This window comes from Dendrobates tinctorius, unplaced genomic scaffold, assembly GCF_039654945.1.
Source record: "Dendrobates tinctorius isolate UK_male_01 unplaced genomic scaffold, ASM3965494v1 ptg000095l, whole genome shotgun sequence".
Lineage (NCBI taxonomy): Eukaryota > Metazoa > Chordata > Amphibia > Anura > Dendrobatidae > Dendrobates > Dendrobates tinctorius.
In genome coordinates, this window is record NW_027361763.1 from 20,619,091 (window position 1) to 20,640,427 (window position 21,337).

General features: G+C 44.7%; 1 protein-coding gene across 1 annotated transcript in view; it reads left to right on the forward strand.

Annotated features, from left to right (window-relative positions):
- LOC141098811 (vomeronasal type-2 receptor 26-like) overlaps positions 1 to 19,595 on the forward strand; it is a 51,394-nt gene extending 31,799 nt beyond the window's left edge. Inside the window, exon 3 of the mRNA XM_073586787.1 lies at positions 18,670 to 19,595. Coding sequence (XP_073442888.1) covers positions 18,670 to 19,595 — 926 coding nt within the window. The remainder of the gene's footprint in view (positions 1 to 18,669) is intronic.
- Positions 19,596 to 21,337: the final 1,742 nt, after the last annotated feature.

Here is a 21,337-nt window from a genome sequence, read left to right on the forward strand (position 1 = left end):
GAAGTACCCCAGTCTTCCACGGGATTCTCGCCGTTCGAGTTATTGTACGCCCGACGTCCTCGCGGACTGTTAGACGTTGCAAAAGAAACCTGGGAGGGTCAGGTCACATCGTTTAAAACGGTGATAGATCACGTCACGCAAATGCAGGACCGTATTGCGGCTGTTATGCCTATAGTCAAAGAACACATGATGCAGGCTCAAGGAGCCCAAAAAAGAATCTATGATAGGGGCGCCAAGATCCGTACGTTTGCACCCGGAGATAGGGTGTTGATCCTGGTCCCCACGGTGGACAGTAAGTTCCTGGCAAAGTGGCAGGGCCCCTTTGAGATTAAGGAAAGAGTTGGTGAAGTAAACTACAAAGTATACCAGGCAGGTAAATGGAAACCTGAACAGATTTATCATGTAAATCTGATAAAACCCTGGAAAGATCGGTCTGCCTTGTCTGCGGAGCTGGCCCATCCCGTCTGCTCGCATACCGTACCGGAGGTACGGGTTGCAGAGACTCTCTCGGAGCGGCAAAAGACTGAGGTCAGGCAGTTTCTACTTCACAACCAAAAGTTTTTCTCAGAAAAACCAGGGCAGACTACACTAATGAAACATGACATTGTAACAGAACCTGGTGTCACAGTTCACGTAAAGCCCTACCGAATCCCGGAAGCGCGCCGTGAAGCCGTTTCCTGAGAAGTGAAGGTAATGTTAGAGTTAGGTGTCATTGAGGAATCGCACAGTGCTTGGTCCAGCCCGATTGTGCTAATTCCTAAACCGGACAGCACTATCCGGTTCTGCAATGACTTCAGGAAACTGAATGCGGTCTCAAAATTTGATACCTACCCTATGCCCCGGGTCGACGAGTTAATAGATCGGTTAGGAAAAGCCCGGTATATTACGACCCTAGACCTAACAAAGGGGTATTGGCAGATCCCTCTGGCGGAGGCTGCCAGAGAAAAGACGGCATTTGCTACCCCAGAAGGTCTATTTCAGTATGTGTATATGCCGTTTGGACTGCACGGAGCACCGGCGACCTTCCAGAGACTGATGGATCGAGTCCTGAGGCCACATAGGCAGTACGCTTCGGCCTATTTGGATGACATTGTCATTTACAGCTTGGACTGGGAGACTCATCTCCAGAAAGTACAAGCTGTGATTGACGACCTGTGGGAGGCAGGTCTAACCGCGAACCCCAAGAAATATCATATCGGGCTGGAAGAAGCCCGGTATTTGGGGTATGTAATTGGGAGGGGTGTTGTTAAACCCCAGCTCGATAAGATTCAGGCGGTTCAGGACTGGCCGCAACCTGTCAACAAGAAGCAGGTGCAAGCCTTTCTGGGGATCGCCGGCTATTATCGCCGGTTCATACCCAATTTTGCAGCCATCGCTACCCCCCTGACGGATCTTACAAAAGGGAAAGACTCCGTCATGATTAAATGGAGTTTAGCGGCTGAAGAAGCCTTCCATAGCCTAAAATGGGCACTTTGCTCTCAGCCCGTACTGGTGACTCCTGACTTCCGCAGTGAGTTTGTGGTACAAACGGATGCCTCTGATACCGGTATCGGGGCCGTACTCTCACAAGTGAGGGACGGAGTGGAACACCCAGTCCTCTATCTCAGCAGGAAGCTGAATAAACACGAGCAAAGGTATGCAGTCGTAGATAAAGAGTGCCTCGCCATTAAGTGGGCTCTAGAGGCCCTCAAATATTACCTGGTGGGCAGAAAGTTCAGGCTAATCACTGACCATGCCCCTCTCAAGTGGATGCACTTGCACAAGGAACGGAATAGCCGGGTGACCCGGTGGTTCCTTGCCCTGCAGGCCTACACTTTTACGGTGGAGCACCGCCCAGGGGTACAGATGGGAAATGCAGATGCCCTGTCCCGAGTGCACTGTTTGGCGGGTGTCATTGCTCGACCGGAGTGGTCTGAGCAGAGGGGGGGGATATGTGAGAATCATGTGGGAATAGTGGATGAGGGCAGGTATATCTCGCCCAGATTCCTTTCCTATGTGGCCTAGTCTGGTCAGTATCGCACCTGCTTGCTAATGAATAATGGGAGGTGGATATAAAAGGATGCCAGGTGGTTGTGTGAGTGTCTCAGCCTGGGAACACAGAGAGCTTGTCTGTGTGAGAGACACACGTGAGTGGAAGCAGTGCCCACTGCAACTGTGGTTTGGCTGGACGGGAGAAGCCCGCCAGTTGGTAGTTAGGTTGTCCATTGTTTAGTTAGTGCCGGACAGGCAAGGATTTGTTTTAATAAATAAACCTGATAGAAACTTGCGCTAATTAAATGTGTCTTGGTTAAATAAAGATATCTTATGAAGAAATCTATTACCTTTACTGAAGCTAAAAACTGGCGAGGCAGGGAAAAAGGTCTTCAGAATGCAGGGTGGATTTCCAGGTCCTTTCCCAATAATACTCCCCGACACAGGTATATAAAAACTTACTGGAGCTAAAGGGTGCTACCTCCTAGCATGCCGCCGTCCCGGCCAGTGACTGGCGCGCAGCTGGAGGTGTATATCGGCAGGCTGTAAGAGTACCAGCCGCCGCTTGCAAAAGCAGGCCTGCAAGGTCCAAAAAAGCTGAAGGACCTTGCGTGACGTCACAGTCACGTGATAGATCACGTGACAGGCAAGAAAGCCCTATGGGGCGCTGATGGGGCCAGAAAGCAATGGCAAACCTACGCGTTGCGGAATTCACTGATTCTTTCTGCCGATATACACCTCCAGCTGCGCGCCAGTCACTGGCCGGGACGGCGGCATGCTAGGAGGTAGCACCCTTTAGCTCCAGTAAGTTTTTATATACCTGTGTTGGGGAGTATTATTGGGAAAGGACCTGGAAATCCACCCTGCATTCTGAAGACCTTTTTCCCTGCCTCGCCAGTTTTTAGCTTCAGTAAAGGTAATAGATTTCTTCATAAGATATCTTTATTTAACCAAGACACATTTAATTAGCGCAAGTTTCTATCAGGTTTATTTATTATTATTATTTTATGGAGACAACTTGAGTGGTGTGTTGTCTTATTACTTGCTGCTTTGTGTTCTGTGGGTGTACGCTTGAGCGCCATTGGTATACACATATATTTAAAGGATTTGTTTTATGTTTTATTTCCTTTTTTGCATTGCTTTCACCGTTAATAACCCTGACCCAGGGTCAGTTTCACCCGAATCCCAGCTCTGCGCCTGAGTTTCATGCTGTGAACATAAGGATGAGTGACCTCATGGAGATCAACATCCAACACTGCGGAGACACCATCACATGTTTCTCAACGCAGTGATCTAGAGCAATGCCCCCATCCCTTATGGGAAATATGCAAAAGCATGTAAATCAACAGCCGCGGAGACACCATCACATGTTTCTCAACGCAAGCAATGACTAGCCAGGTCTTTCCCCGGGAAGGAACAACCACGGGAAGGGCAGTCTCCAATGAAGGAAACCACCTATGCCAAAACATGGTATCCATCCACAGACAGCTGTTTCGGGGTATTGCCCCTCATCAGTGTGGAGTAGGAAACTGGCTAGTAGGAGCAATGCCTAGTGAAAGGCTATGAACATAAGGATGAGTGACCTCATGGAGATCAACATCCAACACTGCGGAGACACCATCACATGTTTCTCAACGCAGTGATCTAGAGCAATGCCCCCATCCCTTATGGGAAATATGCAAAAGCATGTAAATCAACAGCCGCGGAGACACCATCACATGTTTCTCAACGCAAGCAATGACTAGCCAGGTCTTTCCCCGGGAAGGAACAACCACGGGAAGGGCAGTCTCCAATGAAGGAAACCACCTATGCCAAAACATGGTATCCATCCACAGACAGCTGTTTCGGGGTATTGCCCCTCATCAGTGTGGAGTAGGAAACTGGCTAGTAGGAGCAATGCCTAGTGAAAGGCTATGAACATAAGGATGAGTGACCTCATGGAGATCAACATCCAACACTGCGGAGACACCATCACATGTTTCTCAACGCAGTGATCTAGAGCAATGCCCCCATCCCTTATGGGAAATATGCAAAAGCATGTAAATCAACAGCCGCGGAGACACCATCACATGTTTCTCAACGCAAGCAATGACTAGCCAGGTCTTTCCCCGGGAAGGAACAACCACGGGAAGGGCAGTCTCCAATGAAGGAAACCACCTATGCCAAAACATGGTATCCATCCACAGACAGCTGTTTCGGGGTATTGCCCCTCATCAGTGTGGAGTAGGAAACTGGCTAGTAGGAGCAATGCCTAGTGAAAGGCTATGAACATAAGGATGAGTGACCTCATGGAGATCAACATCCAACACTGCGGAGACACCATCACATGTTTCTCAACGCAGTGATCTAGAGCAATGCCCCCATCCCTTATGGGAAATATGCAAAAGCATGTAAATCAACAGCCGCGGAGACACCATCACATGTTTCTCAACGCAAGCAATGACTAGCCAGGTCTTTCCCCGGGAAGGAACAACCACGGGAAGGGCAGTCTCCAATGAAGGAAACCACCTATGCCAAAACATGGTATCCATCCACAGACAGCTGTTTCGGGGTATTGCCCCTCATCAGTGTGGAGTAGGAAACTGGCTAGTAGGAGCAATGCCTAGTGAAAGGCTATGAACATAAGGATGAGTGACCTCATGGAGATCAACATCCAACACTGCGGAGACACCATCACATGTTTCTCAACGCAGTGATCTAGAGCAATGCCCCCATCCCTTATGGGAAATATGCAAAAGCATGTAAATCAACAGCCGCGGAGACACCATCACATGTTTCTCAACGCAAGCAATGACTAGCCAGGTCTTTCCCCGGGAAGGAACAACCACGGGAAGGGCAGTCTCCAATGAAGGAAACCACCTATGCCAAAACATGGTATCCATCCACAGACAGCTGTTTCGGGGTATTGCCCCTCATCAGTGTGGAGTAGGAAACTGGCTAGTAGGAGCAATGCCTAGTGAAAGGCTATGAACATAAGGAGTTTCATGCTGAACGCACGTGACTTTTGACCCCAGCAAAGCCGATCCTGGAGTGTTTTATCACATTGGTCAGTGTAGAGTAGGGAGAGAGAGATACTCGAGTAGGGACAGTTTAAAGAACCCAGTCACTAGCTCCATAATACCACCAAAAAATAGCTCTTTTCAGAGCTGGAGACACACAAAGTTAGAGTACAGGGAGGGAGAGATTGTTTATTAGGTAGGGAGAGGTTAATATGTTCTTCCTGTGTCCATCTTAAAACTGCTCTTGTTAGAGGCAAAAAAATATTTTTCAGCACACAGATTACTAGCATTTAGTGCTGCCTTTTTTTTAAGCATCAATCTATTTTCCCCACTGTTATGGAGATCAGAGCCTGGCCACTGCTGTCCACATTAGTCCAACTAAAAAGGCGTTTAGTGCCCTACGCAAAGCAGTAGTCCAAACATTTCCTACTGCCTGCTACCAAGCATGCACCAGGCCATTTCCCCGCTGTTTTTGTGATCACAGCCTGCCTTCTGCTGTCCACATTAGTGCGCTAAAAAAGACAGTTAGTGCCCTACACAAAGCAGTAGTGTAAGGTTCTAGCAGGAACGTGAGATGCAGTGACGGGACACAGGCACAGCAAAGGTTAACAGGTTTATTTACAGGAGAATACTCCACGCAGGAAGGTAAAGAGTTAAACTGAATAAATGGTACAGGATGTAGGGAGACAAACAGTACATTAAATCAAAGGATATTCTTAAGGTGAAGAACAGAGGTTCAAAATAACAGTGATTCAATAGCACGGATGTCAGGAAATCCATAAACTGTAGCACCTGCTATGAACTCAATGGCGCTGGCAACGGCTGGCGCGGTGTCCTCTCTAGTGGGGTCAGGAAAAGACAATACCCCGTCTTCTGGTAACAGTGGTTGCCCTCCAGTACCTTGCACTGCCCCTAGTCCATATACTGCAGATGCCTACAAGGGTACGGGCCACGGTACTGTCTAAGCCCGACACGTCTCCTGCACTACTCTCCACACAGTCTCAGTCAAATGAGCCCAAAGTGGCTGACGGTAATGCAGGTTACGGTCTTGTATGAGACCAACGTGGCTCGGCAGGTGTTTACTGGCACAGACAGGGTGCAAGTGTCTGTCCTGTCCCAGATCACTCTTATGGAGTACATATGTTGTACTCACGGACACGGAGCCTTCTGCATCTTGCCTTCTGTCAGCCACCGGGCTTACACTGCATGTCACCTTCTCTCTGGTCCCTGCTGTTGGCGGCGGGCGACGATGGGCACTGGCTTGCACGCTGCTGGTGCTCCCGGCTGAAGCACTCCTCTCTGTGGCTGCTGCAACACCCAGTTCAGCTCTGCTCTGTGTGTACAGCTCTGCACAGCTCTGCTCTGAATTGCTGCTGGGCACACTGCTTCCCTCACTGCAGCAGTCCTTGTCCTTCTGGTTGATTGCAGCATGGCCTGTCGCAGCGCCGGTACTCCGTGTCAGGGTGGGGAGCGAAGTGCCCTTCCTAACCCACTGCTCGCTGCTCTGACCTAGCACCAAACTCAACTCTTTCACGTGCTTTTCCTTCTTATACTCTTGTGGCTGTGCTCTCTTTCTGGGTTCTCTCTATCCCCTCCTGCCAGCAAGAAGCTCCATCTCTTTCCTCCTTCCCTCCTGCCTAACATTTGCCTTTCTGCAGCTTGGCTCACATGGCACAGTTCATGTGTAAGTGTCTGTGGCAAGACCCTCACGTGATACACATTTTATCCAACAACCAATACTGGTTGGCAACCTTTCTCGATCCATTGTGCAAGGAGAAATTTCCTTCTCTCCTTTTGGAGTCAGTAAAAAGTTTTACAATGGAATCGTTCAAGAGGGCCATTGTAGATCAGTTGTTGAAAACATTACCCTCAGACAATGCTGGTGGCAGAGGTAGCGGCTGTTTTCAGCACCAAGGAAAAATGGGGAAAGAAACGAACACCAGGTCCAACAGAGGTGGGAGAAAATGTGCACAAAATGGGCAATTTTCAATAAACCAGCACAACAGCAAAGGTGCCTGTAACTATGACAAGGAGTGAGAATTTGCAGAACATGATCAAGGGGTAGTTAAGTGACCATACGTGGGTCCTTTCTGACACTTCAGTTCCCTTTAATTATTGAGTGTCCAAGCTGACCTCTCCTTATATGCCTTGGAGGTGCTGGCCTGCCTGGCTGCTAGTGTGATGTCAGAGCGGGTTTTCAGTTCCACTGGGTCAATCATCACTAATAGGCGCATATGCCTCTCCAGTCTCCACAGAAAATGCAGACAGACTTACTCTGATTAAAATCAAGAAGGGCTGAATATCTCCACAATTTGCAATCCCTCCAGATGACAGCAAGCCAACCTAACTTCACCAAAATTGCTGATTCATGCTACTGATGTTAATGTCAACCTCTTCCCATAAAAACCCGTTTCCTTCCTTTGTCAACCATGACTCAGCTCATAGGCTAATGGGTCGCCCTCCCAGGGCTGTGGGGTACTCGGTACCGGGCCTGATGTGCTTCAATGGGAGATGTCACGGCAGCTGGGACCCGGCCCGTGGCCCTGGGCGCCCATTGTAAAAAAGGGGAATGTTCAGTGTGCTTATGATGATTAGAATGAATGAGTCGTGACGCCACCTGTGGTGTTCGGCAATGAAGATGTTAAGCCGACGCTGCAGACAGATCCTCTGGGACAGATGGTGTGGTGCAGCAGTGATGTTATAGCCCTCCACAGGCAGGGCTGTAGTCCCAGGGCAGAGTAAGTGAAGTGACACTTAGATGGTGTAGTGTCGGGCGCAGGGGATGTAGCAGTGCCAGGCAGGTTGACGCAGGAATAAGTGGAGGACACCATGCATGTAGTTCCAAAGCTTTACTCACAGTCTGTTGTGGCACAAGAGCCTGCATCCGTGCCGTGTCCTCTGGGTCAGGAGCTCATCCAACTTCCTTTCAAGATCAAGTACTCCTTGCCAACACTCCCCCAATATATGTGCCTTTTCTGAACGTCTCCCTCTTAGCGCCTTTAGTGAAGTACTCACAGTACTGAGTTACACTGGAGTTCCTCCTGTCAGATGTTCCTATGAACTCTACTTGCACGGCAGACAGCTGTAGCCTGCTTCGGGGACTCCTTACTACCTAGTCCCGGCTCTCTCATGTTGCTGTTGTGCCCCCAAGTCTTGTGTGGGAATAAAGTGGTCACTACTTCTATTCCTCCGGTGTCTGCTGCAGAACCATTAGCATCCATACAAACTCGGGGAACCGTACCCCGGCCTTACACTTAGAACTTGGGAAGGGTTCTCCTCTAACCCTAATCCTTAGTTCTCTTCTTCTCCTCACGTTCCATACTAATCCTTTCCTTCTTATGGAGAGTCAGGCTTTCTATCAATGTTCCTTTCGTGTGCCAGCGGACCCAGGTCACGGAGGTCAGCTGCAGCACTTGCTTCATTCATCCCTCTCAGGGGATCTTCACTCCTCCTCTCTGTCAGACTCACTAACTGACTGAATATTAAACCCTTCCCGCTCTTTTGATGCAAACTAAACTCCACCCGCCTCCCAGCACGTTTCACATTCCAAGCAGGGAGCCACCAAAGGGTGCTTTGCTACACTACTATGTTGTGTGGGATGCAGGTGTTGGATCGTGGTCATGTGTCTCCACCTTACCTGGATGGTGGGGTACCACACCTCAGGAGGAGGTGCAGTACCTCTGTGGCAACTGAACCCTCAGGGGTGCCACAGTAATTTTTACAAACACTATGCACATTGTGCAATAGACAAACCAGAACAATATTATTACTCCAGCCTAACTTCTATTTTTGATTGGAGGCCCTTGAGATGGTGGCTTCCTGCATCAACCATGACTTAGCCCATGGGGCTAATTTTTACAAACCCTATGCACAGTGGGCAAATCTTGAATGTAGAGTGGTCCTACCAAACTATTATTTGTCATTGGAGGCCCTTGTGACAGGTTGTCCCACGTTGTGACTGAAATAGGGGATATATATTCAGTAGAAATCTACAGTTAGTCTCCTATCTATCAAAAAAACATTGCTGGGTTGTGCAACATTGTGACAGATAGGGGATGCATATTCAATAGAAATGTACACTGACTGTTGATGACTGAGTGATGGCCCTCTGAAAACTCGGATTGAGGCCCACAACTACTACAGTAGTCAAGCGTAGATAGTGTCTGTCAGTGGAGGCCCTTGTCATGGTATCTTCCTGCATCTATGACACAGCCCCAGGAGTAATTTTTTTAAATAAGATGCACATTCTGCACTCGACCAAGTAGTTCAGTATCAAGAAGTATTCTCTTCTGATTTAATCTGGGAATATTGTCAATACTCCAACCCATTCTGGAGGGGGGGCACCTGATATCATTTGTCCATTGACTTGCCCAAGAAATATAATTGAGCTCGTCATCCAGTTGACTAGTGCAGATTTATTTTTCTGGTTCACAGAGTTCACACAAACCTGAGGATGGGAGGCCGCACTCACTGGTACCTTCTAATGCTCCATGTCACTTGACCTTTTTCCATGTTGTCCCTGCCCTGAAATAATACAGTGAGGGACGTACAATATGAATAAGTGAGGGCACTATCAAATGTACACAAGAGGGCCCTCCAAAATTTCTAGAGGAGGGCACTTCCAAACGTATGATACATGGCCACATGAGGGCTTTCACTAAACTCTGGTTTGTTGCCTACTGCAGGCCCTCTGAACATTTGAATTTAGGGCCGCAGAATCACATGGAGGTGGAAGAAGATGGGGGGAGGAGGAGGAGGGTGAAGCCCATCGCTACAATGGGCACATTGTAATCTGCTATGGAATATGTATTCAACTATCTGCGTGTCAATGAGGGAGGGACCGCCCAAATGTAAAAGTAACAGCAGTCCATCCAAAACATGTTCCAGGGCCACCTGAGGCCTCTCTGGTCTAATATCAACATACCTACTGGTACGTTGTAGCTGGCCTTGTAAGGTGCTGGGGAATAGTTACCTAAAAATGATGAATTACAGAGGGACCTACAAAATGTATAAGTCAGGGCCCTCTCAATTGTAAAAAGCGAAAAAAAAAAAATCCACAATAGTACATGTGAGCAAACACTAAGAGGGATATTTTTTGGTTCTCTGGTGTATTTAGCCTTATATACAATTAGTTATGCAGGAAAAACTGTTTCTTAACCTTTTTAGTGTGTTAAGGCTAGTTTCACACTTGCTTTTTTTTGCAGCGCGTTTTTCCCGCAAAAAAACGCATTGAAAAAACGCATACATAAGCATACAACTGCTGCGTTTGTTTCAAGCATTTTTATGAGCATGCATGAAAAAAACGCAGCGTTTTTATGCGTTTTTATGCGTTTTTAGTGCGTTTTTACCGCGTTTGCGTTTTTTTCCAAACATTAGGTGGCCCCTCACACTAACCCAAACCATGACTTTACTAACCCTAACCCTAACCCTGACCCTAACCCTAACCCTAACCCTTAACCAAACCATACCCTGATCCTAACCCTAACCTTGACCATGACCCTAACCCTAACCCTAACCCTGACCCTAACCCTAACCCTAACCCCAACCCTAAACCTGACCCTGACCCTAACCCTGACCCTAACCCTAACCCTAATCCTTAACCAAACCATACCCTAACCCTAACCCTAACCCTGACCCTAACCCTAACCCTTAACCAAACCATACCCTGATCCTAACCCTAACCTTGACCCTGACCCTAACCCTAACCCTGACCCTGACCCTAACCCTAACCCTGACCCTAACCCTAACCCTGACCCTAACCCTGACCCTAACCCTAACCCTAACCCTTAACCAAACCATACCCTGATCCTAACCCTAACCCTGACCCTGACCCTAACCCTAACCTAACCCTGACCCTAAGCCTAACCCTGACCCTAACCCTAACCCTAACCCTTAACCAAACCATACCCTGATCCTAACCCTAACCCTGACCCTGACCCTGACCCTAACCCTAACCCTAACCCTAAACCCCCTTAACTAACCCTAACTCTAACCCAAACCCCTAAATTCCATTGTCTAAACTAATGGAAAAAAAAAAATGCATGTGCAAAAAAACGCATACATAAGCATGCCAATGCGCACATATGCTCACCATAGACTTATAATGGGTGTCTTGCTGTAAAAAAACGCATTGCGCGCGCATGCGTTTTTTTGAGGCAAGTCGGACGCCCAAAAAATGCAACAGGTTGCATTTTGTGCGCCCGAGCGCATACCGCAAAAAAACGCATGCGCGGAAAAACGCGTACAAACGCATGTGTATGCGCACATAAGCGCATCCCATGCAAAGTATAGGAAAAAAACCGCATGCGCTATTTAGCGCTAAAATACAGCGAAAAAAAATGCAAATGTGAAACCAGCCTAAGTGCAACTTATTCTAGGTTTGGTGGTTGTCCTTGTGTATCTGTAAAAGTGGCATAATACTGCGACAAACTTATTCCCAGAAACCACATTACTAGTCAGAAAGGCAAGCAGGCATGTTCTCCAGGCTCTGCACATTCTGCTTCATCACTTTCCCATCCATTTCAGCCTTTTCCTCAGGCCCCCAGAACCCTTTGTAGGGTCCAGCAGAAAATTACTCGCATTTCCCATTGACTTGCATTGTACTTGCTATTCGGCATGAACACACAATTTTTACAAAGTACTCGTTACGAGTAAGGCGATTACGAATATTATGGTACTCGCTCATCACAAATAATTTCGAGATGAGGACAATATTACAAAATAATGACCTGGATAAGGACCTTATTACAGGATTGGAGCCAGAATGAGGAACATCCTTTTTTAAATAATGGCAGAAAGTAACAGATTTTATTATTGTAGGTCAATTGGGGGATATTGTTACTGTATGGGGGCCAAAATGGAGGACACTATTACTTGGTTAGAAATGAATGGATGCTGCTGTGGGCAGAGACGATTTTGTTAACCCAGCTTCCAAAGAATGAGGTAGTGTCCACAGCAACCAATCAGAGCGCAGCTTTCATTTTTCCTCAGTGGTTTAAGTACTGAAAGCTGCACTGTGATTGGCCACAGAATTTCTTTTATACAAAGTTCATAAGCCTGTGGTGGTGTGTGTGTACCACGACTCCTTTCACTATTTGGTGCTTGTGGTGGATTAGATTCTGTTTCTAACAATGTGATCGAAATGCTTACGAGGGGGTGTTGTAATTCACCCAAAAGCTATTCCTACATTTGCCTTTGTTCTGTAATGAAGAAACATCAAAGGAACATTACAGGCTTCATTAGAAAAGTGTAAAACTAGGTGATCAGGACAAGTCATGGGCTCCACATGAATTGTGTTCTGTTTGTGTAGAAGTATTATGACAGTGGTCTAAAAGGAAGAAAGAGAATTTTCATTTTGGTGTTTCTATGATCTAGAGGGAAGCGCAAAATCATAGTGATGACTGTGTGAGGTAGCGCTGTCATCTAAGTAGGGGATCACTCGCTTGCAGCCACAAAACTAGGCCTGGCACGGATTTTCCATCAAATCAATACAGTCCTTGCGGTTTATTCACCATCATAAACCATCACAGCAACAGACAGTTCACTTAACAGCATAAACAGCATAGCATCCAATTACAGAGTTTCCTTCTGTTAGCAATGTCCTATAGTCATATAGGCTATGCAGTATTCCATGTGCAGGCTTCCTAGCCCCAAGTTATCTCACCCACGTCCGGGTAACCTCATGGCTCCTTTATCATGTAGCTGACATTCATTCCCTCCAGGGAACTAACAGGTGCTGGCAACCATTACACACAGCCACTCCACAGGCTGTTAGCCAGGAGATCCTTCTCCTAGTGGGACCTTTCACACTGGACCAACCGGGTCCTGGCATTCACCCCATGTGACCTACCCTGGCCAGATTATATGGTCTATAGCCACGCCCACTGGGTCACATGACTATGACCTCATCACAGGTCCTTCACACACTCACATAGCCTTTTAATGCAGGCGTTTTCAGACCCACCCCTGGGTGAGTTTATAGGTAACCAGACCCACCCATCTCTCTAGTTACCTGGAGACTTCTCCCTCACATATTAATGCAGCACCTCAGCAATGTCCTTGCTGATCACACATACACAAGTCTCCATCTCAAAGCCACCCACTTTGAGATACACAACGGCCACTCAATACTCTGCCATTCATCCTTTCCCCTGGGACCTCTACCTAGCGGACACAGTGGTTACTACACCACAACTGCTACTTTTATATTTCCAATGTGGAGGGATTCAACCCTAAAAATAATAACGAAATTATATTCCCGGTCCTCTCATCAGTGCCTTGCCCTGTGCCTCACAGTCCAGAAAAACCTGTGCCTTTACCTCCGGAGACACACCTGATTCAGAAGATTCATAATAAGAAATGCAGGATTAACATGGCTGCTCCGGAAGTGTGTCACTAATCCCTCCCATCGACGCCAGTGTAACATAAGCGCGGGTCGCCGATAGGTTGACATGACAACCCGTGGTCAGCAGCAGAGTCCTGTGGTTGTCATTGCCAGAATGCTATGAGCACCGCCCTGCTGTGTGTAGCACAGGTGATCGGATGTTTTATGTTTTAAAAATATAAAAAAATAAAAGTTTTCACCCTATTCAAAATTCAAAATAACTAAATAAAAATACACATATTTTGTATTTCTGTGTTCAGAGGCACCCAATTTATCAATGTATAAAAAATAATTAATCCAATCGGAAAACTGAGTAAGGAGAAAAAAATCAAAATGCCAAAATTACGTTTTTTGGGTCACTGTGAATATACTGCTAAAAAAAATAAAGGGAACACATCCTAGTACATTGTGTTGTTTAAGTGTTCCCTTTAATTTTTGAGCAGTAAATATGGTAAAACAAATGGTGTTGTTCAAAAGTACAACTCGTCCCGCAAAAAACAGGCCCTCACATGGCTTGACCGATTGAAAAATAAAAAAGTTACGACCCTGGGAAGACGGAGCAAAAAGCAGAAACGCAATAACGGAAAACCCCAAGGTCATGAAGGGGTTAATCCAAAAACCAGTCTGAAAGCTGTGCTACTGCACAATGGCAGCAAGCATGCTTCATTGCCTGAAAGCCATTATGTACACTTGAAGGAAAGCTATGAGAATTTAAACTTTATTCTAAAGAAACCTAAATTCGAGGATCAAGGATGGTCAACATGTGGTGACCTGGAAGTTCTCTCTTTGCTTGTTGGATCGCGGGGAGGATACACAAAGTACCCATGCTTTTTGTGTGAATGGGACAGCCATTACAGTATATGACTCATCACTTGAGCCCAAAAAGAAGGCCATCAAGAACATCTTTGCAACCTGGACTCAAAAACATAGTTGTGGAAAGTTTAGTTAATCCCACTAAAGTTCTCCTGCCAGTGCCACCACTTCACATTAAGATTGGACTGATGAAGAAGCAGTTTGTGAAAAATCTACTGAAAAAGGAGAGACTATTAAGTACCTGTGTACCAGGTTTTAGGGAACTGTCCAAAGCAAAACTGAAGGAAGGCATTTTTGTGGGTTCCGATATTCGGAAACTAATGAAGGAAGACGTGTTAAAAACAAAAATGAAAGCTGTTGTGAAAAGGTAACAACTAAGATCCAAATTTTTAGTCAGTTGAGGGGAATATGTTGAAATGTTTCAAAGCCTTGGGTTGTCTGAATTTGAAGCTGCATTTTTTTACATTCCTATATGAAAACTACTTTCCTGAAAACCTTGGTGCTGTTAGTGAAGAGCAAGGGGAAAGATTTCTTCCAGATGTCAAGGAGATGGAAAGACGATACCAAGGTACATGGAACTTGGACCTGATGAGGTTCTACTGCTGGATGCTTCACAGAGAAAATCCACAGGCCTTCTATAAGAGGAAAAGTATCAAGAGAAGCTTTGCACAGAAAAGGAAAAGGCACAAGATAAATTTAAAATAAAGATGCTGAATGATCCTCAATATTTTTTTTTATGAATAACTTGGGTCGGCTTATACTCGAGTATATACAGTATTAATTCTCTATGAGGGACACATGGAAATTTGGGGCATATTAGGGCATTTCTACAGTAAAGAGGAAAGAAAGGGAGACCTCACTATTGTAATATATTTTGTTTGCATATTGTTACTATAGGGAGGACAAAAGAGAGGAATTGTTACTCTACAAGGCACCACTGCAGTACTATCGTACTTTTCTTCTTCATCTGGCTCAGTGTAAAAATGGAGGAAAAAGTGTAGAGAGTTCTGTAGAAGTGATGAGTTAAAGATGCATGTGTGCTACTTTCTGCAAAGACGAGATGTAATTCACCGCATTTACCTGTACTATATAAACTTAGATGATCTTCAATGGCAATGCTCCAATATATAATGTCACTGGTGGCAATATTACTGTTGTTTTTTTTAAATAAACAGCATGGTTGTATTATTCAGCCGCTATGTGGTGATGATATGTGCAGGGCTGGTACTAGGGGCAGACAATCTGGGCATATGCCTAGGGCTCTCACTCCCCCAGTGGCCTCTTGCCAGTGGCATGCCTCTAATAGCAGCACACCACGCATCTGCTATAGTCAAGGGGGGTGCCAGCACCGACACCGCTCCCCCATCACACATTCAACTGTAACAGCATAATTGATGCCGATACAGTTGAAATCAATGATGGGGGGAGAGAGCGTCAGGTGACACTCCCTCTCCCATCATTCCCCCTCTGCTTCATTGCGTGCCTTGCTGTGCCAAGCAGTACAGCTGCTCAGTACATGGGCTGTACAGACCGTAGCAGCAGGGGAAAAAAGAGGGGTGAGTATGTATGTATATATTTTTAAATCAGTGATTATATGGAAACCATAATAATGGAGTAATATGGGGTGTGCATTATACCATTTGAGGCTGCATTATAATTTATGGTGCTGCATTAAACTATATGGGGGCTGCATTATACTCTATGGGGGCTGTATTATATATTAAGTGGCTGCATTATACTCTATGGGGCTGTATTATAATCTATGAGGCTGCATTATAATTTAAGAGGCTGAATTAAACTCTATGAAGCTGCATTATACTGTATGGAGTTGCATTATACTATATGGGGGCTGCATTATACTCTATGTGGGCTGTAGTATACTGTAAGAGGTTGAATTTTACTATACAGGGGCTGCATTATAAACTAGGGCTGGATTATACTCTATGGAGCTGCATTATACTCTGTGGGTGTTGCATTTTAATTTATGGGGCTGTGTTGTACTCTATAGAGGCTGTGTTATATTTTATGGGGACTACAGTATACTATATGAAGACTGCATTATACTTTATGGGGGCTGCGTTATACTCCATCAAGGTCTATGGAAGTACGTTATACTGTGTACTGTATGGGGTGCATTATACTCTGTGTACTATATGTTGGCTGCAATATACTCTTTGTACTATATTGGGGCTGAATTACACTCTGTGTACTATATGGTGCTGCGTTATATTTAATCGAGGACTATTACTGTTTTGTATGGAGGGCTATGGAGAATGCATCACACTATATGAAGGATTATGGGGTGCATTATACTATGGGGAGTGCATTGTACTATATGGAGGATTTTGAGGGTGCATTATACAATGGTGAGAACTATGGAATGCCCTATACTATATTGAGGACTATGGGGAGTGGCTTTTTACTGTCCAGAGGATTATAATGTGCCTTATACAATATTGAGGACTATGGGGAGTGCATTATACTGTATGGAGGACTTTGGATTGCATTATACTCTATGGAGGATTATGGGATGCATTATACTATATTGTGGACTATGGTAAGTGTATTTTACTATACGTATGACTATGGAGAGTGTATTATAGTGTATGGAGGATGATGGGGATTGCATTATACTATATACAGGACTATGGCAAGTGTTTTATACTATATGAAGGCCTATGGGAAACATTATACTATGTGGAGGACTAGGGGGTACATTATAATATAAGGAGGTCTATGGGGTATGCATTAAACTATATGGAGGACTATGAGGTGTGCATTATACTATATGGAGTACTATGGGGCATGTATTATACTATATGGAGGTCTATGGGGAATATTATACTATGTGGAGGACTATGGGGTACATTATACTATATGGGGGGCTATGGGGTATCCATTAAACTATATGGAGGACTATGAGGTGTGCATTGTACTATATGGAGCACTATGGGGAGTGTATTATACTATATGGAGGTCTATGGGGAACATTATACTATGTGGAGGACTATGGGGTACATTATACTATATGGAGGGCGATGGGGTAACCATTAAACTACATGGAGGGCTATGGGGAGTATATTATACTATATGAAGGACTATGGAGAACATAATACTACGTGGAGGCCTATAGGGGAAAAATTACACTATATCGAGGAATATGGGGTGCATTATACTATGTGAAGGACTATGCGGTGCATTATTCTAAATGAGCAAAATGCTGCATATTCATGGAGTGATTTGATTGTTTATGATGGAACAGAAATAATTGTTTTCAGCAGCACATCGCCTGGTGAAAGCTGCAGATATGCTGCTGGTAACATGATACTGTTCGGGGACAGATTAATCTACCAGTGATCATTATGTGCCCATCACTCTTCCTCAGGCTGTGTACGGAGGCCGGGAAACAAATGTTTCTGTGTGATGGTGCAATATGTTAGCAGTTGGGGCCCCACTTTGCCTTAAACCGGCCCTGAATATGTGGTCCGGTCATGGTGCGGTGGTATTTATCCCCTGTATGTGATCTTCTTGCTATAATGGATTTTTCAGTAAAAGGATGCTGTTCAGTAACAATGTGTGATGTTTGTTATCCGGTAGCAGTCTGACTACTATTTAGGAGTACTAAATAGGAAATTATATTATTTTCATGTTTTCTATCAGATTGATATAAGTTATATGCTATGATTCTGAATAGTACAGGGTGAGCCATTTTTATGGATAAACCTGGGTCGGCCATGTATATGGATAAACCTAAATAAAATGGGAATGGATGGTGATAGCACATTAGAATATACAAGGGGGAAAACTTTTCAAGACGGGTGATTACCATGGCGGCCATTTTGAAGTCGGCCATTTTGGATCCAACTTTATAAATGGCCCAACCAGGTGTATCCATATAAATGGCCCACCCTGTATTTTTTTTAAATGGGGTGAGCAAACTCATTTGTTTTTATAGGATCAAGAACACTAGAGAGGCAAGTACATTTGATGAACATACTGGAAAGGGCTCATAACTAAATTTTGCACCAGAGCCTGCAGGACTTTATATACACTACTGCATGTCATTCATTCTACACTTGATCACACATACTGGAGTTACTGGACTCGTTGTCAGACTAAGGATCGCATTACCCAACTTCTTATATTAAAGAAGGCTGTAGATGTAACTGTAAATGTCAGACTCATTTATTTACTATGTCAACAAGTAATATTCACTTGTGGTTTTCTAACAACAGACCCTGATGGCATATCAAGTCACATCTTACTGCTATTTATTCCATGTATTTAATTTGAAAGGCTTATCCTTGCAAAAAGACCCAACATTTTTTTTTCTCTCCGGCAGAAGTTACATATCTCCACGTTGTCAGATCCTCTAGTTATCAGACATAGCATTAGATGAGGATCTCTAGTTTTCCACAGTATCAAAACTGAAATCTGTAAAAGAATCCTCACTGCACTTATATAGATTCTTTTATTTTGATTTTTTATGTATTCTTCTTTTAGACAAGCGATCATGCATCAGGTGTCCAAGAGACCAGTGGCCAAATGACAACAATCAATGTGCACCAAAGGAGACAGAATTCTTATCATATACTGACGACTCAATAACTATTATAATAACGATCATTGTTATTTTTCTTTTTCTTCAAACTTCATTTATCTTGGGAATCTTCACTTTATTTAGAGATACACCAGTCGTAAAAGCATCTAACCAAAGCTTAAGCTTCTCCTTACTTGTCTCCATTATGCTAAGCTTCCTCTGTGTATTTTTGCTCCTGGGTCGTCCTACAAGAGTCACCTGCATGCTTCGTCAGACTTCATTTGGGATCATCTTCTCAGTAGCCATTTCTTCTATTCTGGCTAAGACTATTATGGTCTACTCGGCCTTCAAAGCCACCAAACCTGGGAGCAAATGTCGAAAATTTATTGGAGTAAAGATCACCAACTGTTTAGTGTTTGTTTGTTCATTTGTCCTAGTTGTACTTTGCATTATCTGGTTATCTACTGCACCGCCATTTCCAGAAAACAACTTTGACTTGTATGTGGACAAAATTATTCTTCAGTGTAATGAAGGCTCGATAGTAGCATTTTCCATTATCCTGGGTTACATTGGGTTTCTTGCTGCAGTGAGTTTCTTGGTTGCTTTTCTGGCAAGAAATTTGCCAGATAGTTTCAATGAAGCTAAATACATCACATTCAGCATGCTGGTTGTCTGCAGTGTCTGGGTGGCTTTTATCCCGGCATATTTAAGTGTCACTGGAAAAAGTTCAGTTCTTGTAGAGATATTTGCTATATTGTCTTCAAGTGTCGGCATTTTGGCCTGTATATTTTATCCTAAATGCTATATTATTATCCTGAGACCAGACTTAAATTCAAAGGACAAATTGTTAAAAAAGCCGAAATATGAAAGAGAAAATCTAACCACATAAATCATGTTTAGCAACTTGATGTATTCAGATATTTCCAATGTGTAGTTTCTTTATTTCCATAATGACCAATTATACAATTTCCATTTTAGATCTTTGCTAGAATTCTGCTACAGTGAGGAAAAAAGTATTTAGTCAACCACCAATTGTGCAAAGTTTGCTCACTTAAAAAGATGAGAGAGGCCTGTAATTGACATCATAGGTAGACCACAACTATGAGAGTCAAAATGAGAAAAGAAATCCAGAAACTCACCTTGTCTGATTTGGCAAGATTTATTTTGCAAATTATGGTGGAAAATAAGTATTTGTTCACCTAAAAACATGCAAGATCTCTCGCTCTCACAGACCTGTAACTTCTTCTATAAGAGGCTCCTCTGTCCTCTACTTATTACCTGTAGTAATGGTACCTGTTTGAGCTTGTTATCAGTGTAAAAGACACCTGTCCACAACCTCTAACAGTCACACTCCAAATTTTACTATGGTGAAGACCAAAGAGCTGTTGAAGGACACCAGAAACAAAATTGTAGCCCTGCACCAGGCTGGGAAAACTGAATCTTCAATAGGCAAGCAGCTTGGTGTGATGAAATCAACTGTGGGAGCAATAATAAGAAAATAGAAAACATAAAAAACCACTGATAATCTCCCTCGATCTAGGGCTCCATGCAAGATCTCACCCCGTGGGGTCAAAATGAAGACAAGAACGGTGAGCAAAAAATCCCAGAACCTCACAGGAGGTCCTAGTGAATGATCAGTATAGATCTGGGACCACCGTAATGAAGGCTACTATCAGTAACATACTAAGTCGCCAGGGTCTCAGATCCTGCAGTGCCAGACGTGTCCCCCTGCTTAAGCCAGTACATGTCCGGGCCCATTTGAAGTTTACTAGAGAGCATTTGTATTACCCAGAAGAGTATTGGGAGAAAGTCATACCGGGGAACCTTTTGGTTCATTCGAGAAGTCATTAGGTGGGCATCCGGAATGCCCTACCTCTGACAAATTTAGCCGAAGACGGCGGTGTTGAGAGACTACTCGCCTGACGCTAACCCCCAATGATACAAAAAAAAAAAAATCGGCTTCCTAGTAGTCAACCCCTGGAATGTGGACGGCTGATATGGTCTGATGAAGCCAAAGTTGTTTTGAATTGGTCACCGAGGAGGATGGAAAGAACAGGCTAAGCCACCAGAAAACCACCAGAAAACCAGAGAGGTTGGTAACTAAGCGGATTGCAGACCCCTGATCCTATCAACACAACTAGCAGCAGCCGTGGAGCGTTCCTACGATGCCCTAGATGCCTCGGCACAGCCAGAGAACTAACTAAGCTTAAAGCAAGAAAGGTGAAATCTAAACTGCCCAAGCAGATCCCCAAAGAAATAGACAGCCCCCAAACATATTTTGTTGGTGAAACAAGATGAGACACAAACACAGGCAGAGAACAGACTGAGCAAACGGTGGGGCCCAAGCTGTCTAGATAGGACAGGACAGAAAAGTTGCTGTCTGCAATCACGCACAAAACTCTAAAAAAATCCAACATATCTGATATACAAAAAAACCTGAGGCCACACGACCTCACCCCCGCTAGATCAGCACTCTGGTATGAACTGGAAGCAAAGCAAAAGATGCTAACATAACAGGGGACTGAACAAACTGACACAAGCTGTAACATATGAGCGGGGCCCAGCGCTGCCCCCAGCAGGGAGTACGCTGCACCCTAGCAACAAAGCAGAAAGCAAAAAATGCACAACCTG